The sequence below is a fragment of the Vulpes vulpes genome, chromosome 15 (assembly GCF_048418805.1).
Source record: "Vulpes vulpes isolate BD-2025 chromosome 15, VulVul3, whole genome shotgun sequence".
NCBI classification, from domain to species: Eukaryota; Metazoa; Chordata; class Mammalia; order Carnivora; family Canidae; genus Vulpes; species Vulpes vulpes.
Genome location: NC_132794.1, coordinates 77,706,410 through 77,726,256, shown reverse-complemented (window position 1 = coordinate 77,726,256; position 19,847 = coordinate 77,706,410). Strand labels below are relative to the sequence as shown.

The 19,847-nt window shown below is 46.1% G+C and overlaps 1 protein-coding gene across 1 annotated transcript in view; it reads left to right on the top strand.

Moving 5' to 3' along the window:
• The first annotated feature begins 1,247 nt into the window (after positions 1–1,247).
• LOC140595576 (FERM and PDZ domain-containing protein 2-like) overlaps positions 1,248–19,847 on the top strand; it is a 60,938-nt gene continuing 42,338 nt past the window's right edge. Inside the window, exons 1-8 of the mRNA XM_072738131.1 lie at positions 1,248–1,383; positions 6,436–6,561; positions 8,017–8,174; positions 11,455–11,520; positions 14,956–15,147; positions 16,895–17,027; positions 17,801–17,888; positions 19,401–19,536. Of these exons, the coding sequence (XP_072594232.1) occupies positions 1,248–1,383; positions 6,436–6,561; positions 8,017–8,174; positions 11,455–11,520; positions 14,956–15,147; positions 16,895–17,027; positions 17,801–17,888; positions 19,401–19,536 (1,035 nt within the window). The remainder of the gene's footprint in view (positions 1,384–6,435; positions 6,562–8,016; positions 8,175–11,454; positions 11,521–14,955; positions 15,148–16,894; positions 17,028–17,800; positions 17,889–19,400; positions 19,537–19,847) is intronic.

The window sequence follows — 19,847 nt, the reverse complement described above, 5'->3', positions numbered from 1 at the left end:
GTCTCTGAGATAACAAATTTCTGTTGCTTTAAGTCACCAAGCTTGTGGTAATTTGTTCAAGCAGCCATAGGAGACTAACACAGGGCCCGAGCTAGAATCCCGAGGGACAGTATTCCAGGGACGATGAGTGGAAGAAGAATCCTGAACAGTCAGGGGAACTGAATCTGAAGCAACAGGAGTGGTTTTAAGGAAAGAGTGGTCGCCCACTGGCCTGTCCTCAAGAGACCAGAGGCAGTGTGCCTTGTCCCCTGAACTTCCCCCGCTTCCGTGCTAATGCCTCCTATTCCTGGGCAGTGGTACCTTGAACTCCTAAGCTGAGAGGGGCCTTTGAGGTCCTTCAAATCCATTACATAGCCAGCAAGTAGGTAAGGATTAGCAGGAATGTGCAGTTCTTCAGCACTTTACAAATGCTATCAAGTATCATGGCAACAAGGGCACATGGCTTGCCCTCAGGTAGGGGGGCTTGATCCACTAGCTGGTACTTGGTGACCATCACTCAGCAGCAGTCCAGATGACCTGGACAGTTCTTCCTGAGGTGGGCAGGACGGAGATGTGAGGCTTGCCCTTGATCAAAACCCTCCCTACTTACAGCACTGGTGAGGTATTAAGTGGGACAAGGAGTTAGGTGGCTGGCCCTCAGGCTCTGTTACTTCTCTCTCTGCTCTAGTCAATAGCAGCATAACTGTGTCCGAAAGGGTCCCGCTGAGCCTTGAACTACTGTAGGCTAGTTGGCAGGCCGAGTTTCCTATGTGTCTAGGCAAATGTGCAAATTTTTTTCCTTAGCCTGAGAGGTGAGGTGGAGGGACATCTGGCTGGCTCTGCAACTCCCCCTTCACACCTCTGTGCCCACTTGTTCCCCTTCCTCATCATGCTCCTGCCCAGCTTGCTTCTCTCTCTGTTCTTCAAACCTGTCGAGCCCTGATATTTCGTGCCTGTTGTTCTCTCTGCCCGGAAAGATTTTTCTGCAGCTGGCACCTTCTCAGTCTTTCAGGCCTCAGCTTTAGGGAACGTTCCCTGACCGCTCCAGCTCAAGTGAATCCCCTTGTCTACTTGTTCTTCATAGTCTCTCTCTCTGTGGATTTATTTTGTTTATCTATTTTCCTGCTCAGTATCTGTCCCCCTCTGCCTATCCCCACTAGAATGTAAGACCTGCAAGGGGAGGATGTTATATTTTCACCTTTCTATTTGTAGCTTAAAATATACTACCCGCTTGGTAGGTATTTGTTAAATAAAGGGATGGCGGAGGCATGGATGTCGAGGGCATGGGCAGAGCAGACAGGAGGGGCTGCTGGAAGCCAGAGGCCACTAGAGGAGAGTCCCGGGAGACAGGATGCACCATAGCTTGGGAACTTATGGAAGGGGGTCTGAAGACACTCCTGAGAGGCAAGAGGCCTCAGATAGAGGAGACTTTGGAATTAGCAGATGACCACAGGAGCCTTCAGTGAATATAGTCAATATGAAGGACTTGGCCCACAGAGGGGAGCCTGGAAGTGAATGATACGTGAAGGTCTAACAACAGAGCTGCCCCCCAAAAGAATACCCGTGGCTGACACTTTGCCTGAGCTTCCTTACTGGCGGGAAGCCAGGGTTTATCTGTGTGATGGGATCTCTCTGTTCTTTAGATAGTTAATGGTTTTCCTTTAGTTCATGGTACAGCAGACTGTGTAAAAACACTTGAAAGCAAGCCCAGAGGCCCCGCAGCATGCTGTTGGCGACTGCCGCATAGGCTGGGACTGATATACACGAAGTACTGGGAACAGTACCTGGCAGACAGCAAGTGCAATGGCGTGGCTCCTTTTATTGTCAGTATCAATTGGCTCTGAAATGGAATTGGCAATATTACAGAGATTGGGATGTTAACACAAGTTTGGGTTGCTCATTGAGGGCTGGTAGACTGGAATGGAGGCACTGAAGTTACTCCCTATCAGAGTGAGGGAGTATGGTCAGGGTTGCCATGGAAATCCAGAGCCACTAATGGTTCCCAAGTGTTGGCACTCCCTCCAGGCATCACCTTACCCCTGTGGACGAATGGAATATTCACCTGTGACACTGGGGTCAGACAGAGTTCGTATAGAGAAGTGGAATGTAGATATTTCTTTCTACAGTGGGATCATGCGTGTACATTTGGAATAAGTGGGACGGGGACAGTTTTTTTTTTTTTTTAAGAATTTATTTATTTATTTGACAGAGAGAGAGTGCACAAGCAGGGGGAGCAGCAGGGAGAGGAAGAAGCGCACTCTGCTGAGCAGGGAGCCCAATGTGAGCTTGATCCTAGGACCCTGGGGTCATGACCTGAGCCCAAGGCAGATGCTTGACCAACTGACCCACCCACCTCTGTTTTGTTTTGTTTTAATGGAGAGGATGGTGACCAGTTTTCTAGTATTATCTCCTGTGTTTGGGGTTGCCTTTGATGGAAGGCAACCTGGAAGCTGTAATCCTGACACTTCCAGCAATGAGAATGGCAACTTAAGCCTCAAGGAACTCTTAACCCTAACCAAGAGTGGTGTTTGGCCAACCTGATCAGTTATGTGCTCTCCTAGATGTTGGATGTTCCCTTACATGGAAAGAATGATTGAGCCTTTCAGCTGGTTAGCATTTGTTGACAGGATTTCAGGATAATTCTCTCCAGACAAATGTAACACCACTGATAAAAATTTTTGGATTTATATTTTGAGAAAAGAGGTGGAAATGGAGTGCTTTTTTGGGGATTTGCCTAAAAATATTTTCATCAGGGCAATGCTCAAAATTGTTTTAAACTTTTATTGTAAAAGAACAGACACAGAGAGCCATTACAACAATATATAGTCTAATGGATCATTCTTTTATTTTTATTTATGATAGTCTCAGACACACACACACAGAGAGAGAGAGAGAGAGGCAGAGACATAGTCGGAGGGAGAAGCAGGCTCCATGCACCGGGAGCCCGACGTGGGATTCCATCCCGGGTCTCCAGGATCGCGCCCTGGGCCAAAGGCAGGTGCTAAACCGCTGCACCACCCAGGGATCCCCTAATGGATCATTCTTAGACAAATGCCTTTGTAACCATCGCTGAGGCTAAGAAATAAAACTTTGTCACCCATTCCAGAAACCCCTCAAAATTCTCCATCTCAATCACAGTCCCCTTATTCTCCTAAAGGTGACCATTATCCAGACTTTTATAGTCAGAATGTCCTTTTGTTTCTTTATAGTTTTATCCCTCATATGTGCATTCCTAGATACTATGTTTAGTTTTACATATTTTAAATCGATTTGGTATGTCCTTTATTTATTTATTTTTTTTTTTAAAGGAGTGTTTTTTTTTTTAATTTTTATTTATTTATGATAGTCACACACACACAGAGAGAGAGAGAGAGAGAGAGAGAGGCAGAGACACAGACAGAGGGAGAAGCAGGCTCCATGCACCGGAAGCCCGACGTGGGATTCGATCCCGGGTCTCCAGGATCGCGCTCTGGGCCAAAGGCAGGCGCCAAACCGCTGCGCCACCCAGGGATCCCTGGTATGTCCTTTAATTGTAGGTTCCTCTTCATCTCTTTTTTCTCTTAAAAATTATTGATATATAATTCACATACCTTTTTAATGTGTATCATTCAGAAGTTTTTGGTATATTCAAAAAGTCATGTAACCAACACAACTAATTCCAGAATATTATCATCGTGCCCTTAAGAAATCTATACCCTCCTTCCCCAATCCCCTGCCAACCACTAATCTCCTTTCTGTTTCTATTGATTTGCCCATTCTGGATATTTCATGTGAAGAAAATCATATGATATGTGACCTTTAGTGACTGGCTTCCTTTACTTAGCATATTGTTTTCAAGCAGTGATGGTTTCATGGATATATACTTATCTCCAAATTCATCAAGTTGCATACATTAGATATGTAAAGCTTTTTGTATGTCAATTACGCCTTGATAAAAGGGGTTTAAGAGAAAAGATTCACCCATCTTGCAGCATGTAGCAGTACTTTGTTCCTTTTTATGGCAAAATAATATTCCATCATATGTGTATACCATTTTGTGTATTCATTCATTAGTTAAATGTTTGTGTTGTTTCCACTTTTTGAATATTACCATGGATGCAGCTATGAATATTTGTGCACAAGTTTTGGTGAGACATGTTTTCATTTGTCTTGGGTATATACCTAGGAGTGGAATTGCTGAGTCCTATGGTAGCTGTAGTTGATTCTTTTAAGAAGAGTTTATTATTTTACATTCCCACCAGCAATATATGAGGACTCCGACTTCTCTGCATGTTTGTCAACACTTATTCATCTTTTTGGTTATAGCCATCCTTATAGATCTGAAATGGTATCACATTGTGGTTTTGCTTTGCATTTACCTAATGGTTAATTATGTTGAGCATCTTTTCATGTACTCATGTGCTTTTCATGTGCTTATTGGTTATTTGTACATCTTTGGGAAAATATCAATTCATAGTCTTTGCCCATTAAAAAAAAAGGGTGACCATACATTACAGTTTACCTGTGACACTCTCAGTTTTGCCTATTGTAATTATTTTTTATTGTACTTTAAACCTATTTATTATTGAATTAGAGTTGACATCTCTGGCCATTTTAAAACTGGGTTGTCTTTATACACTGATTGTGGGAGTTCTTTATATAGAGATGATCCCTGACTTGTAATGCTTTGAGTTATAGGTTTTTTTTTTTAAAGTTTTTATTTATTTATTTGACAGAGAGAGAGAGAGAGAGAGAGAGAGAACAAGTAAGCAGAGCAGCAGGCAGATGGAGAGGGAGAAGCAGGCTCCCCCCTGAGCAGAGAGCCCAACGAGGGGCTCAATTCTAAGACCCTTGGTTCACGATCTGAGCTGAAGGCAGATGCTTAACTGTCTGAGCCACTCAGGTGCCCTCAATTATAGCTTTTTGACTTTATGATGGAGCAAAAGCCACACATGTTCAGTAAAAACCATACTTCAGATTTTGAATTTTGATCTTTTTCTGAGGTAGTGATATGCACTATGATCCTCTCATGACACTGGGCAGTTGCAATGAGCCTCAGCTCCCAGTCAGGCACATGGTCACAAGAGTAAATAACTGATCCACTTATAACCATTATGTTTATCACTATTCAATAAATTACATGAGATAATCAGCATATTATTATAAAGCTGTTTTTTGTTAGATGATTTTGCCCAACTATAGGCTAATCTAAGTGCTCTGAGCACATGTAAGGTAAGGTATGATGTTGGTGTCAAATCTAAGAACTCTTTGCCTAGTCCTAAATCTTGAATATTTTCTCTCATGTGTTGTTTTTTTAAAAAAAAAAAGTAAAGTTTTGTCTTCTACATTACAGCTATGATTCATTTCGAGTTAATTTTTAAAAAAAGATATGAGGGTTTTTTTTTTCCATGATAGATCCAGCACTATTTGTTGAAAAGGCTGTCCCTTCCTTCATTGAGTTATTATATTGAAATGATGGTCTTGACTAGCCACAACACACCAGCCTAAAATACTTTTAATGCAATCTTTTCCTAGTCATAAAGTGACTTCCTGAGGCCAGAGGAGGTTGAACTTCCAGGCATACACAGGGAGCTGAGCAGCTGGTGAGTGGAGTGCTTGGATTAGCTGTGTTGGATAGAGGGATGAGGGTGCCCTAAAGTGCTCTCCACCCTGCTCCCCACACAGCACTTCCGCCCTACCTGAGGCTATAGAAGAGATAAACAACAACCTAAATGGATTAGGAAAAGCCTGCCTGGCCTCTTCCAGCTGCCTTCCCACCTGGGGCTGGAGATCAGTGGGTGGCAGCTTTGTCAGGGGAACAGACATTTAAATGTCAGCTTTGACTTAAAGGAGCCCATCTAAGAAGAGAAGGAGAGGACCAGCTTTCTTTATCCCTTCTCTGGCAAACTCAGTCCCGTGCTTTCTTGTGACTCTGTACCTTTTCAAAACACAGGGCTTGCTATCCCAGCTAGTGATTTTCCGTCTTCATGCAGGTGTTGGGGATCATTAGAGACAGGGCTGCTGCTGGCACCAAATTCAACTCTGCATGTGGCTGAAGAAAAGACATGAATCATGCATCGGAGATTAAAAAAAAAAATGCTGTTAACCTACTTTCCCAGACAGAGAGGAGAGCAGGCTAAAGATGCTCCTGGGCATCTTTACAGTTTCTCTTTTACAGCCCTTGCTCCACTGAGGGAGGTACCATCCTGCTGGTTCATTTCTTTGCTCATTTATTCACTTAAGCCTTCATTTGGGAGTTTATTTGCTAATTCACTGAATCAGCTGGCCAGCCTAGCCAGCCCCCTAGTAAGCATTTCTGTAGCTTCTCTTGTGTACTCTGTCCCAGGGATGCAGGAGATGCAAATATGGTGCTGCATGCTTCAAAGGGCCTGCACTGTGCCGGGTTGCAATGGTGAGTGCAGGCCGAGGTGTGCTTGTGGACGTTGTGAGGACTGTGCCACGCACATGTCTTTGCAGGCATGAGCCTGGCCTCTGTGATCCTGGCCAGTGCCCTTCAGGTCAGAGGTGAATCTCTGTTGGAGGAGGAAATCTGGTCCCTCTTGTCCCTAGCTGTTGAGCGGCTCCTGGAAGACCTTCGTGAAGGTACGAGAGTGTGCTTGGGGCAGTTGAATCACAGGGAGTTGAGTGCAAAGCTTCCCAGACACACTACTGGCTGCTGCTTCTCAGATCTGTGATCAGTCCAAACCATTAGATCAAGTGGGCAAATGACATCTACCTGTGGAACCACACAAGGAAGTCAGGCCTGTCTCTTGGACTCACTGCATGCAGCAGCATTGAAAGAAAGGCCTTGCTTCTAGGGAGACAGTGGTCACAGCTCTCTGAGCCTCTCCCTGCCCCTGGACAGTCTGAGCATAAGGAGACAGGAGGCAGGGGGCAGCTACCTGGACAGCTGACAGCCCCAGACTGTCCCCTGCCAGGTGGCACATCACCTTGTGTCCCATCAGGGGACAGAACCTACACACTAGGTAGTCTAAAGAGGAGGGGGAGGTTAATACAAACAATGATTAAATTCCAACAGTAGAGTAGTTGTAAGATACAAGACAATTCCACATGGCCCCCAGGGCTCTCTCTTGGTGAGGGACAAACTTTGAAGGGAAGCCCCTTCCCAGCTTGGGGTTCAGATCTGGAGCTGCTGTGCTTGGAGCCCACCAGGACAGCGACCTCCGCGGCTGTGCCCAGCCAGAAGTGGCCAGCAGTCCCCGGACAAGCGAGGCACAGGAACTGCCAACAGGGGCGAGGGGGACCCCTGGGTGGAGATGGGCACCCGGCAGCCGCAGCCCCGGGAGCCAGTGCGGGCAGGAGACCTGGAGCCCACGGCGTCTGCGTAGACGGAGGAAACATCGGTCGCGCGGTGTGTCGGAGTGTCGGGGCAGCCCCCCCACCCCGCCTCCCACAGGGTCCTTCCAGCGCCCTCTACTGAGAAAGCTGCCGTCGCACTCACTGTAAGGGACACGGTCAAGGTGAATTTGGACCCGCGAGACATTTCGTTGGTCACTGGAACAAACCGGGCGCCGCCTCAGAGGTCAGCTCTGAAGTCACTGTCTGTCCCCGCACGTGAGGCCACGTGAGCAGAGGGCCGGGGCCCAGTGTGCGGAGGCAAAGGTCGCCGAGCATCTGTGCCCTCGGTTTCCTCTTCCCTGAGGGTTTTCCCTCCCGCTTCCCTGCCCTGGGGCGGGAGCTGATGAATAGCTCGCTACAGTACATCCAGAGGACCAGCCGCCTTGGTCTTAGGCTTGGCGCCGAAGAACTCCGACCTGGGCTTATTTCCAAGTGGACCTCACCTCTCTTTACCTCTCACCTTGAGACTCAGAGCACTGAGGGATTTGGATGCAGGTTCTAGTTTCCTGGTGGACTGCAGCCACACTTGGTAGCACTTGCCCCTGTGCATGCATGTATCAAGGCTGAATTTATTCCACTTGATGTTTTCCTGGGTCTTATTCTTAGTCTGTCCCAGGGGCACCTGTTGGTTACAGATCCACAACTGGCCCTCCAGACAGTGGTCCCATCTCTAAACTCCCATCCTGGCCTTGGTTTCAGATTCCTTGGACTATGTGATCTGCCCCTGGTCAGCCCTGCTATCCGCAGCTGGAAGTCTTTCTTTCCAGGACCATTTTTCTCACATAGAGGCTGCTCCTTTCAAGGCCCCTGAACTGCTCCAGGGACAGAGTGGTGATGAACAGCCTGATGCATCTCAGGTAAGGTGTGTGGCAGCTCTGCAGCACCTCTGGGCCTGTCCCAGGGAAAGACCTGGTCCTAGGACCTTGGACCTGTCCTGGAGGTGGCATCCCCAGCTCCCACCCAACTTACCCCCAAGAAATACTGATGCAGAACGGGTTTTTAAAAATGTTATTCTCAGGCTTTCTTTCTTTTTTTTTTTTTTTATGCTCTTAGATGAAGATAGGTCAACTTCTCTGAGCTCCAATTTCTACATCAGTAAAATGAGGTTGATTTGACTGAATCCATCAGCTTATTATAAATCTCTAAAAAGAAGCATTGGAAAAGTGGGTAAAAAAAAAAGGAAAAGTTGTGGATAAACAGTCTGGGACATTGGTACCCATGGCAGCCTGTAGCAAAACCCTCAAAAGTCCTCAACTAGGAATGTATCCTAAGGCATGAGTAAAGATTGAGTTAGCTGCGCTATGTTTATTGTTGTATTGTTGACATTAGTGACAAATTGGAAACAAACTATATGTCCAGTAAATAAGACAGCATTAAAGTGAAACTGTAAGGGCTTATGGAATGGCTTGTAAAGAACTTAAATATATACATTTACAATGTGACCCTAGTTGAATAAACACACACACAAACATACACATAGGGAGACAGAGATGAGAGAGTGTGTGTGTTCGAAAAATATATATACCAAGGTGTCTGCAGTGGTTATTCTGGATGGCAACATCAGTGGTGATTTTAGGTTTTCCATGGACATGTTTCACTTCTGAATAGCAAAAAGTCTAGTAAATATTATTTTTCATTTTAAAAAGAAGAAATTCTAAGGAGAGAGCAGTGTAAAGCAGGCATACCACACTCAAGGCATAGCGGGCACTTCATCAGCGAGTTCTGCTTCTTCCTCCCTGTCCTTTCTTGAGAAGAGTGCAGCCTAGAAGTCCTGCCTTTCTCAGGAGGCATCGGTAGCCTCTGGGGTTGGTTGTCTGCACCCACATGTCTCCAAGTCAGACCCCAACAGTGGGTTGCAGTGACCCTGACTCTGTCACCCCACAGGGAGTCACCCAGCATTGGGGCTCCTACACCCTTGCCCACACTAACAGAATCCCAGGAATGAATCCCTGGATTCCCGTGTTAGATGCAGATGTGGGTGCCTCTCAGTCCCTCTGTTTGGGTCTCTTTGTGGTGCCTCCTTAACCAGCTGAGATGCCACAGCTGGAGCCGTGGGATCTGACTTTCTGAACAACTACTAGAGGGCTTCATGCTGATGTACCCCAAAAGTCCAGAGGTCTTAGCTTCCTGGGGCAGTGAACCCCAGACAATGGCAAACTGGTATTTAGTAGGCCAAGAGACAGGGTCACCTGGCTGTTGTCTCTCTTACAGCATCCCTACCACTCAGTTCTATTGATCACCCCTCTCTACCATCTGCCAGAGGCTCCTCTGCATCCAACTTGTCTTAGATGCTGTGGCAGGTGAGGTGAGCAATCAGGAAAGTGGTCTCAGCAAAGGCTGTGCTCACAATCCTCTCCCAACTCTGGGCTCCATTCTGAGCTTCGGATGATACCCTGACTCCTCTCCTTAGGCCAACATCCACCTATCCCCAGCACTCAGACACACTCACCCCACTACTCGGAGTGTTAGTGCCACAGCAGGTGGAAGGTGTGGGCAGGTGTCTAACTCCAGGTCACTCATGCCTCTATCATACCATTCTGTGCTCATGGCAGGCATCATCAATTGATCACGGTGTTCTTTCTCACTGAGCCAGGAGTTGCCTTCAAAATTGTCACCATCCTTCTCCAGGCAGCATCTACTAATGGGCCGGATTTGGGATTTGGGATGAAGGCTATTGTCATTTTGGCCTTAGGCCTTGCCCTAGAATATTTAGACAGAACCCTTGGAATCCAAGTCAGCTACAGAGTATGGATGGTGCCTCTGGCAGTGCTCAGGACACTGCTCTAGCATCTACTCTCAGGAGCATTTCTCCAGAGACCAGGATGCAATTTGTGGACTTTTCTGCAGGTGCCTAGTCACATTCATCAGATGTCTGGTTGACTAGGTTAGGGGTACAGTTTCAAAGAGAAAATTGGCACATGTGGTCCCAGACATATGCCCTTGATCTAGAGATGCAAATAAAACGAAACAAAACAAAACAAAAAACCAAAACCAAACTCACTTGTATTTAACTGAGTGGTTTGCTAAAGTAACCATGCTGTTTTACACACCATGTTTTGTTAACTCACTGCCTCCCTTCTAAAGTTCCAAAAATCATTTTCTGCAAAGATAGATCCTAACTTTAACTGTAGCTTGTCAATTGCAGCAGAAGCTAATAAATTGACATTTATTGAGAACTTAGTATGACCCAGAGGCAACATAGCCAAGGCCCAGGGCAGGGGCTCTAGTTCAAGTTTAGGCTTTAGATCTTCTTCAGGAAAGTCCCCTAAGTTGCCTTTGCTTTGCTTCCTCTAAGGGATGGAGACAATTAAAACACTGACCTCCCAGGACTGGGTTGAGGGCTAAATGAGTCGATATAAGTAAAAGACTTAGAGCCCAGCTTGCTGTGAGAATGCTCTGCATTGGATAATCATAACAATAATTATCATTACCATTGCCAGATGCTTTTTACTCAATGCTCCTGAGTATTCAGGCAGAAAACTCACTTTAAAGGTGAAGAAAGTGAGGCTTGGAGACATCAGATAATGCTCTTCCATTTCACCATGTTGCTTTCTGACAGCATGCAATGCTTTAAATCAGGCCGCCCCAGTGTGTCACATACAGATGGCTTTGGCTACATGGACCAGAAAGCCTAAAATACAGAGGCTAGAACCACAGATTCAGTCATTATTTGCTTCACAAGAGGTCTCGGGGTTGATTAGCCACTCAGTAAACGTCATCAAGATCTGGGCTATGTATTTCCAGTCCACCCTTCTTAGATGCTGGCTTTTTGCTCTCGTGCCTGTTGCCTCATGGTCTCAAGATGGCAGCTGTGATCCTATCAATAGACAAGGCAAAAGGAGGGAAGAGTGGGAACAGCTAGCTACCTGTGTTCTTATTGTCAGAAAAACAAAAGTTTCCTCAAAAACACCTTAACAGACTTCTGTGTCTTTTGCCAAAGCGAGGTGTCATGGTCCCTGTGGCTTTAATTTGCCAGAGTGGAAGGGAGAAGGGAAAGTTTATGAGAGTCGTAGGTGGTTGTTGGGCTAGCCAGCCAACAGGATCTGCCACGGGTAGAACTTGGATGGTGTTTTTTTGCAGGACTATGAAATAACAGAGGTGACTGCAATTTAACCTGGTGCTTTTTGTCTTGGGCAGATGCACGTGTATTCTTTGGGAATGACTCTCTACTGGTCAGCAGGCTTCCATGTCCCACAAAATCAGGTCTGTACATGAGATATGCAAAGTCTCTCCAGGTCATGTTTTTGGATTTCATTCTCAGGTTTTCTTCCCAACAGGGATCATGTCTCTTGAGCTGTGTGCCACCACTCTGTCTTCCTGGGTTCTGGGAAGGCACTGCCAACCCACTACAGAAGTGCTCCTGCTGAGTTCAGAAAGCACCTCAGAATGCTGCTCAGTATGGCAGTGCAGCCAGCCACAATCTAGGATTGGCAAGCAGAAGAAGACTTATCTGCTCAGAGGAAGTAGCAAACTAGAGGGTTTTATAGATAGCGAAGATACAGATGTATAAAATAGGCTTTAAAGCAACCCTTCCTGAAGTGAAATGCTTCCCTGGAAAACAGTGCTGTGCTCAATCAATTTCGGAAAATGCTTGCTACAATATCTTCCTCTCAAAGATTTGGCACAGCAGTTTATTAAAGGCTCTGAGAAAGCATAAAGCAAAAAAAAATATTCAACTTTATCACAACATTGTATAAACTTTTTGACTACAGAACGTATGTGTTTGTGTGTATGTGTATAAATTTTCATCTTACACTAAGGATTCCTTAGAAACCAGTGTAACAAAAGCTGGAGAGCCCTGCCCTTCCTCCCTCCCTCATCCCTTTCCTACCTTCTGTCCTTTCTTCCTTCCTTCCTCCCTCTCACCTTTGCCCTCTCTAATTCAATATCCCAATGTTGTCTGGTGCTTTTTGTTCTTACCCATCTTTATGTGAGATCTTTCTTAGCTTCCTACTCCCCATGGGGTTAGGTGCCACTTCTTAGCAGGGCATACCTGGAGCCCCAAATTGGGTTCTTAGCCATGGTTCTCATTCCTCTCTAGAGTTCTGCCATCATCAGGGCCAGCTTCATGGGTGTGTGGCCCATGTAATTGTACTTAAAAGGACCCATGCTTCATTTAATGCTCTGATGTCACCATTTTGAGATTCTTAAAAATTTTGAACAAGGGGCCCTGCTTCATCATTTTCCCCCTGGTCACTGTCCTGCCCCATCTCACTGTGTCTTTGTCCCTGATTGCGTCAATTCTACAATCTCCCTAGCTCCCAAGTCACCTTGTCTCCAGGCCTTTGATCCCCTATGAGGCCTTGTTTTTCCCTTATTCTGTGGCCTTCTATCCTCCCTAATGTCTGAAACTCTTCCCTCATGACCTCTAGAGTTCATAATCCATGATTAGCAAAATCTCCCTTGTCCTCAACCTATTGTATGGCCATTCTTGTTACTTCTTTCCCTACAGGACACCTGGCTCTCCCCCCGAGTTCCCTGAGACCTGGCAGGCTTCCTAAGCAAGGCCTGATTTTTCTCTCACAGCCCTCATTCTCTCACAGTCCTGGAGGTGAGACAGGTGGCATGCAGGTGAAATAGGTGTCTTGCATAGGATTTCATGTCATCGGATTATCTGAACACTGTTGTCTTCTCCTGACCCCCAGGGATCATAATTTGATTATTCTAGATCCTGCTTTACCATCACTCTTCCCAGTGTCATCTCAACTATTGGTAATTGCCATATCCACACAGATGATCCTTCCAACACCCAGGTCTCTCAGTCACTTCAACTCCTCCAATAATTTTCCCTCCATTCAACCCAGAGTTATGATTACCCATAACTGCAAAAAAAAAAAAAAAAGAAAAAAAAAAAGAAAAAAAAAGGAAACACACACACACACACACACACACATATAAACCATAGATGCATTTTACTGTTTTGTATTTTCGTTTTTAGAGATAGTGTATACCGCAGGTAATGATGAGTATGATGAGTGTTGTGCTGTTTGCTTTTGCTGTATAATATATAGTTCTAAATGTTTAAATTACTGTATATACTATATTCATTATAGGCTAGCATGCTTGTTTTAAATACTGTCATTCTAGTTTATTAAAATCTGAATGTAAGAAAAAAAAACATGCCATCCTTAGCACATACTGCTGCCTCCATCTGTGGTTCACTCCCTCACTTTTCTGCTGGTCAACTGGTCAACCCCGGTGTGCCTTCTGAGATTTAGTTCCAGTTCTTTCCTCCAGCTCCCCCATGCCCTCCCCAAGCTACGTTCAATCTTTTCCTCTGTCTGTGCTTCCCAAGACCAAAATCCTTGTCCCTTTAGTTGACCATCTTTCTCATCAGAGTGTGAAGTCCTTGAAAGCAGGGACGGTCTGCCACCATGTAGCTCAAGTAGCTATGGGATCCTGGGCACATCAGAGGCACTTGGATTGGCTGTGTGAGCCCAGGACACAGCATCCCCCTCACACACGAGGATGGGAATTCACAGCTAGTCCTCCATGGTATGAAATGGTAGTGTAACCTTTATCTCAAAAATGACCCACAGTATGGGTTAGTGTGAGAAAAAGCCTGATTTGGAATCAATTTGAGGACTTCTCCCTATAAACAATGGCCATTTAGATGCATGAGGGAAGTGCTTAATAAAATATTTTTTTCCAGGGGATCCCTGGGTGGCTCAGCAGTTTAGCGCTTGTCTTCGGCCCAGGGCGTGATCCTGGAGACCCGGGATCGAGTCCCACATCGGGCTCCCTGCATGGAGCCTGCTTCTCCCTCTGCCTATGTCTCTGCTTCTCTCTCTCTCTCTCTCTCTCTCTCTGTCTCTCATGAATAAATAAATAAAATCTTTAAAAAAAAGTATTTTTTTCCTTTGCCTGATGGGTACATCTGACATTAAAGTTCAGCCAATGATCAGTGACCTTGTGGTGACCACTGTAGATTCTGAGCAATAAAGGGCACAATCGTTATATTCCTGGAGCTCACATTCTAGAGGGAAAGGCCCGGTGAGGCCCATCTAAATAATCTGGGAAGTAATTTGGCAGAAAGTAATTGAGGAAGTAATTTGAGAAGTAAATACATTTAAGAAGTACTCGAGAAAGATTTTGACAGGTTGCCCAGATGGGTGTGAATTGAAGGCTGATCCCTGGTTTGATCTGAGCACAGATCATGGGTGGAAATCCACATTGTCAGGCACTTCTTTTTCTTTAAGATTTATTTATTTATTTATTCATTCAGAGAGAGAGGGAGCGAGGCAGAGACACAGGCAGAGGGAGAAGCAGGCTCCATGCAGGGAGTCTGACGCAGGACTCCATCCCAGGTCTCCAGGATCACACCTCGGGCTGCAGGTCGCGCCAAACCACTGCGCCACCAGGGGCTGCCCAAGCACTTATTTTTCATAAGTATTCCAAGCACATGTCTGTGCTCTCTGTGTACTGAAAAACATTCCAGACCAGAAAACAGCAAAATTCCCACAACTGGCATAGAGATAATTGCTCTGCATTTTGTGGCCCCAGTGACATATCTTGTGATGGTCCCTAAATTCTCCCGAAGGGGCAGGTGTCTGTCAGGTGGTAATGAGAACATCTGTCCATTAGTCCCCACCGCACCCCCGGCAAGCTCTTGGACTCACTGGCCCTTCTTCTCTCCAGCCTCTCCGGCTCCGTGAGCCCCTGCACTCCATTCTGCTGACCATGTGCGAGAACCAGCCTAGCAGGCGGCTGCCCTTGCAGTCGGTTCTGGAAGCTTGTCGGGTTCATTGGGAAGAAATGGCTGTCTACCCAGCCTCTGCCAATGTCCACATTCGACGGCTGGCCACCTTAGTACTGAACACCATCTCCGAGGTCAGTGTCTACCTGTGCTTCCCAACCCAGCAGCCACCAGCTACAGGTAGTTGTTGACATTTAAATTAGCAAAATTATAGTCAATTGAAATGAAATAAAATAAAATATTCAATTCCCCTGTCACACCCCCCACATTTCAAGTGTTCGGTAGTCACATGTAGCTAGTGATGACCATCCTGGACAGGGCAGATACAGAACAATCTCATCATTGCAGTTCTGTTGGGCAGTGCTGGTGAAGACCTTTGGGGGGCCCAGATTTCTAATGTGGCTGAGACTCTTGGGATCTTTCAAAGAGACTCTTTATATAAAAACAATTGTGTTTATAACCCACGAGTAGCTCATCTATCAAAATTTGACTAAGCCTTGTGTAAGGAGCCTTCCCTGTCTGTGCCTACAGCCCCTGGCTCCTCCCTTCCTCTGATGTCTTGTATCTGCAGAGTCCCCTTGTTGCATCTGTTACACCGTGTTGCTTGCTGTCCTGTGTGCTCCCCACTGCCTAGGAGGAGGCTGGCACATAGTAGGCATTTGTCTTAGGTCGGATTCCCTTGAAGCAAAGCCAGAAATGGCGATGCTTATACATATTATTATTATGATGATGATGATTTAAGATTTATTTCTTTTAGAAAAGGAGAGAGAGCGAGCGAGTGAGTGCATAAGTGAGATGGGCAGAGGGAAAGGAAGAGAGAATCTTAAGCAAACCCCACATTGAGTGCAGAACCTGATGGGGGATTGATCTCATGACCCTGAGATCACGATAAGAACAAAAACGAAGAGCCGACTGCTTAACCTATGGCACCACACAGGTGCCCTTATGCATGTTATTTATTGGGGAAGTGCCCCTAGGAGAGGGGGAATGATGGAAGGAGGACAGGGTGGTTGACAAGCCCAGCCACGAGGTGGAGACAGTCTCAGCCTGGCCCCATGGAGGGTGGGGTGGGAGTTCTGGGGCAGGAATTGTGTCGGGGTTGGGCCCCTTGAGGCTGGGGCAGTGCTGGGACTGGGGAGAGGCCAGTGAGGTGTGTGGGATAGAAACACAAGGAGGTCTGTATTTGAGAGGAACCTGAGGTAGGCAGGGCTGGAGACTGGCTGGGTGGCTGTGCACTTGTCCAAGGTGCAGGCTGGAGAACTGAGACCCAGCCTAATGCAGGGCCATGTGGATGGAGGAGGGGACAGCTGGGGGTGGATGCTGCCTCTAGCCAGTCAGAAAATGCTTCTCACATCCTGTTCCCCTTGGATCCCTTCTGTCTTGGCATCTGAACATGTTGCTCCTATTCATTGAGCCAGAGGAGCTACAATGAAGCACAAATCACACGGTGAGGTCGGGGAGAAACAAGAGAACGTGATATAGTGTTGTATCAGAGAGGAGATGCCAGTAAGGTGATGAGGGAAGGTGACAGAAGGGACACTGCCCTCTGCCTTGAGGGCAGACATGGAGAGGTTTGGAAGTGGAGAGAACATAGCTTTGCATCTTAGAGGCTCAGAGGAGCTCAGCAGGGGGGTCCTAGGCGGTAGGGGGAGCACAGGAACAAAGGCACAACTGTGTAGGAGTACACTTGTTCTGGGGGAGGGGAGTGAATTACATCTAGGGTGCACATGGGGGGTGGAGTCTGGAGCACATCTGGTGCCAGAGCACCTTGTTAGGCTCTCACTGTGTAGGACAGACACTTCCGAACTGACTTAATCTGACAGCCAGTCTGTGTCTATATAAACGTCCCCTCTCGACTTTTGGGATGCACTTGACCTTCAGGTGGAGAGCAGAGTTGTGGAAGAAAGCTCCCCTATGCAGCAGGACAGAAGCTACCTGCTCAGGAATAGGCTGCTTCAGGAGAGCTGCGAGAACCCAGCAGCATGGGCCCTGGAGCATCTGCACCCTTGCAGAGGTGGGTACAGCATCCCAGGCATTCCCATTGTTTCCTGTCCTGAGTGGACCGGACGATTTCATGCTGTGGCAGCTGAGAAAACCCATGCAAGCTTCCCTTTTCCACGGAGCGAGAGAAGGGACTGTGTCCTGAGGAAAGCTTCATCTGAAGATATTATTTATATCAAACATAAACTCCTTTTTCATTGAGTTTTAAGTGTCCAAGTTGATAAAACAAATTTCAACACACAGCATAAAAAAAAGAGTTTTTTTTTAAATTAGTGTCTAGGTGGAGCAGAAGAAAAGCAATCTTTAAGAGACTGTTTTTGTTCTTGCTCTAGTTGTGTTAAAGGAATGGATTTTAGAATACTCTTCAAATCTTCCACTGTTCTCTACTCTTCAACTGAATCTGAGCATTAAGGAGGGCACGTGATGTAATAAGCACTGGCTGTTATATGCAACTGATGAATCGCTAAACTTTACCTCTGAAACTAATAATACAGTATATGTTAACCAACTTGAATTTAAATAAGGAATTAAAAACAATTTTATTTGCTGTCTCTGAAGCAAGGCACTCTGCCACTAGGTTTTATCTTTCTTCATCCTCCTCCAAAAAAGAAAAAAAAAAAACTCCCTTGACTATAACTGTCATTTCCATTTCTCACATGAGCAAACAGACTCAGAGAGGGTAAGTTTGCCAAAGTTACACAGCTGATATCCACACTTCAGTCTGCTTGATTCAAGAAAGCCATGCTTTTTGCCTCTTCCGTGCCCTCCACTGTGCTGTTTGGTTAGTTTCGGAAAGAAGCACAGAGACGCAGAGCTCCCTGGTGCCTGGGCTGAGCACCCCAGCACACAGTCATCACAGCCTCTCTGTCAGCAGGTAAGCAGCAAGCTGTACAGTGTGTGGACCATTCCTGTCGGGACTGCTGTATCCTGCTTCTTTACTGATTACTGGTGTGAAACCTTTTGCTTCTCCAGAAAAAGCTGATCCTTTTCCATTGAAAGGTGAAAAAACAACACATTTAAGCAGATACACAGCCAACTGGTGATGGGGGCTGTATGGCAGCTGTGCTGTCGGGCCATTCTGTCTCCCCTGGGAATTGAGTTCAGGCTTAGTTATGTAAAACAACATGTTTCCACATTGTTGTGATTACCTGTTGCCTCACAAGGCAGCATAACGACCACAAAATATAGTGCCTAAAAATAATGGTTTAGGGGCACTTGGGTGGCTCGTTGGTTAAGCGTCTGCCTCTGGCTGATGTCATGATCCTGGGATGGAGCCCTGAGTCGGGCTCCCAACTCACAGGGGTGCCTGCTTCTCTCCCTCTGCCTCTGCCCTTCCTCCACCCACCCCCAGTTCGTGCTCTTTCTCTCTCTCTCTCTCTCTGTCAAATAAATAAATACACACGATATTTTAAAAAATGGTTTATTTAACTCTTGATTGTGTAAGTTGGGAAATTAAAAAAAGGTTGTGCTCAGCTGGGAGGTTCTTCTGGACTTTGCTGGATGCCCTCATGAACAAAAACATGCCCTCATGTGATCAGCTGTAGCTTCACCTCTGGGGGTGGCTGGCTATCATCTGGGGGAGCACTCGCTCATCACCAGCAGTCTAGCCTGGGATTATTCTCAAGACGATGGCAGAGTTGAGAGAGAGAGAGAGAGAGAGAAAGGAAGGAACAGAGGGAGAGAGATGCAGAGTGCTTGGGTCAGGGAAAAGAAGTGGTTGGTTTTAGAATCAGTCAAACATAGATGCTTGGATCTGCTCAAAACCCACATGGGACTATATCTTCCCATATCTGGAACATTAGGAATTTTGAATCTTGGGTATTTATTTCTTTACATATTGATATTTTGTCCTTCTCTGGTTCAGCCAAGGACTGTGGTGATACTTGATGTCATATACACACCTGAGGCCTTGACAAGATGCTGTAGGGTTCATCTCATAGTGATTTTTCCTGCTATTTAAAACTCTATTCTCTTTTTTCTCCATGAAAATAGCTTTCTTTCTTTTTCCATAAATAATGTACTTTTTTTTTAAACTGACAAAACGTTTTGAACAATATCTAAAATTCCAAGCAGGAAAGTCAGAACCTCCAGTGACCCTATCAAGGTGTTCAGGAGCTGAAGTCATAGGACCTGTGTGTCCTGAGCACAGTGATGCTGTGCTCATTGTGAAGCAGTGTTGTGGGGCAGGGAGGAAATGTACTGTGGCCTTCCACCTCAAACCCCACCCCACTCCTGTGGCTCTGCAGATTTAGTGGCCTCATTGGAAAAGTGGATACAGTAATTCTCCAAAGGTAAAGTAGTGGACACACCTTGTCCAGCTGAGCACCTGCATGTGGTGGGCTGTTTCCATTGTTCATCATCTCTCCCTTTCTTGACCACTGGCTAGTGCTCTTCCAATTGACATTCCCCAAGAGCTTCAGGACAGACAGTGGTTAAGCTCCGGTTCCATTCTCTCTGTGGCAGCAGAAACCCCACAGCCAGAAACTCCTACTCAAATGGCTTTTTTGCAAAGAAAAGGAAAGGTGAGCAAAAGAAGACCAAAGGACATTCTCCAAAGAGGTTTGAGAGGGGAGCTATGTGTGGCTGACACAGTAGTTGAAAATGGGCAGGGTCTTCTGGGGGGTGGGTAGGCTCCTTGGGCTGAAATTTACAGAATTAAACTAAAACCAACTTGTCATTTGCAATCTGGGGCAATAGGAGTTTATCAAGTGGGCTTGTGGTAGCAGACACTGTATAGGATAGAAGGTTGAAGATGTCAGGTCCCACCACTCAGGATGTTCATAACTATCAATGTGGGGTGGTGGCAAAACAAAGTATGTGATAAGAGGGCCCA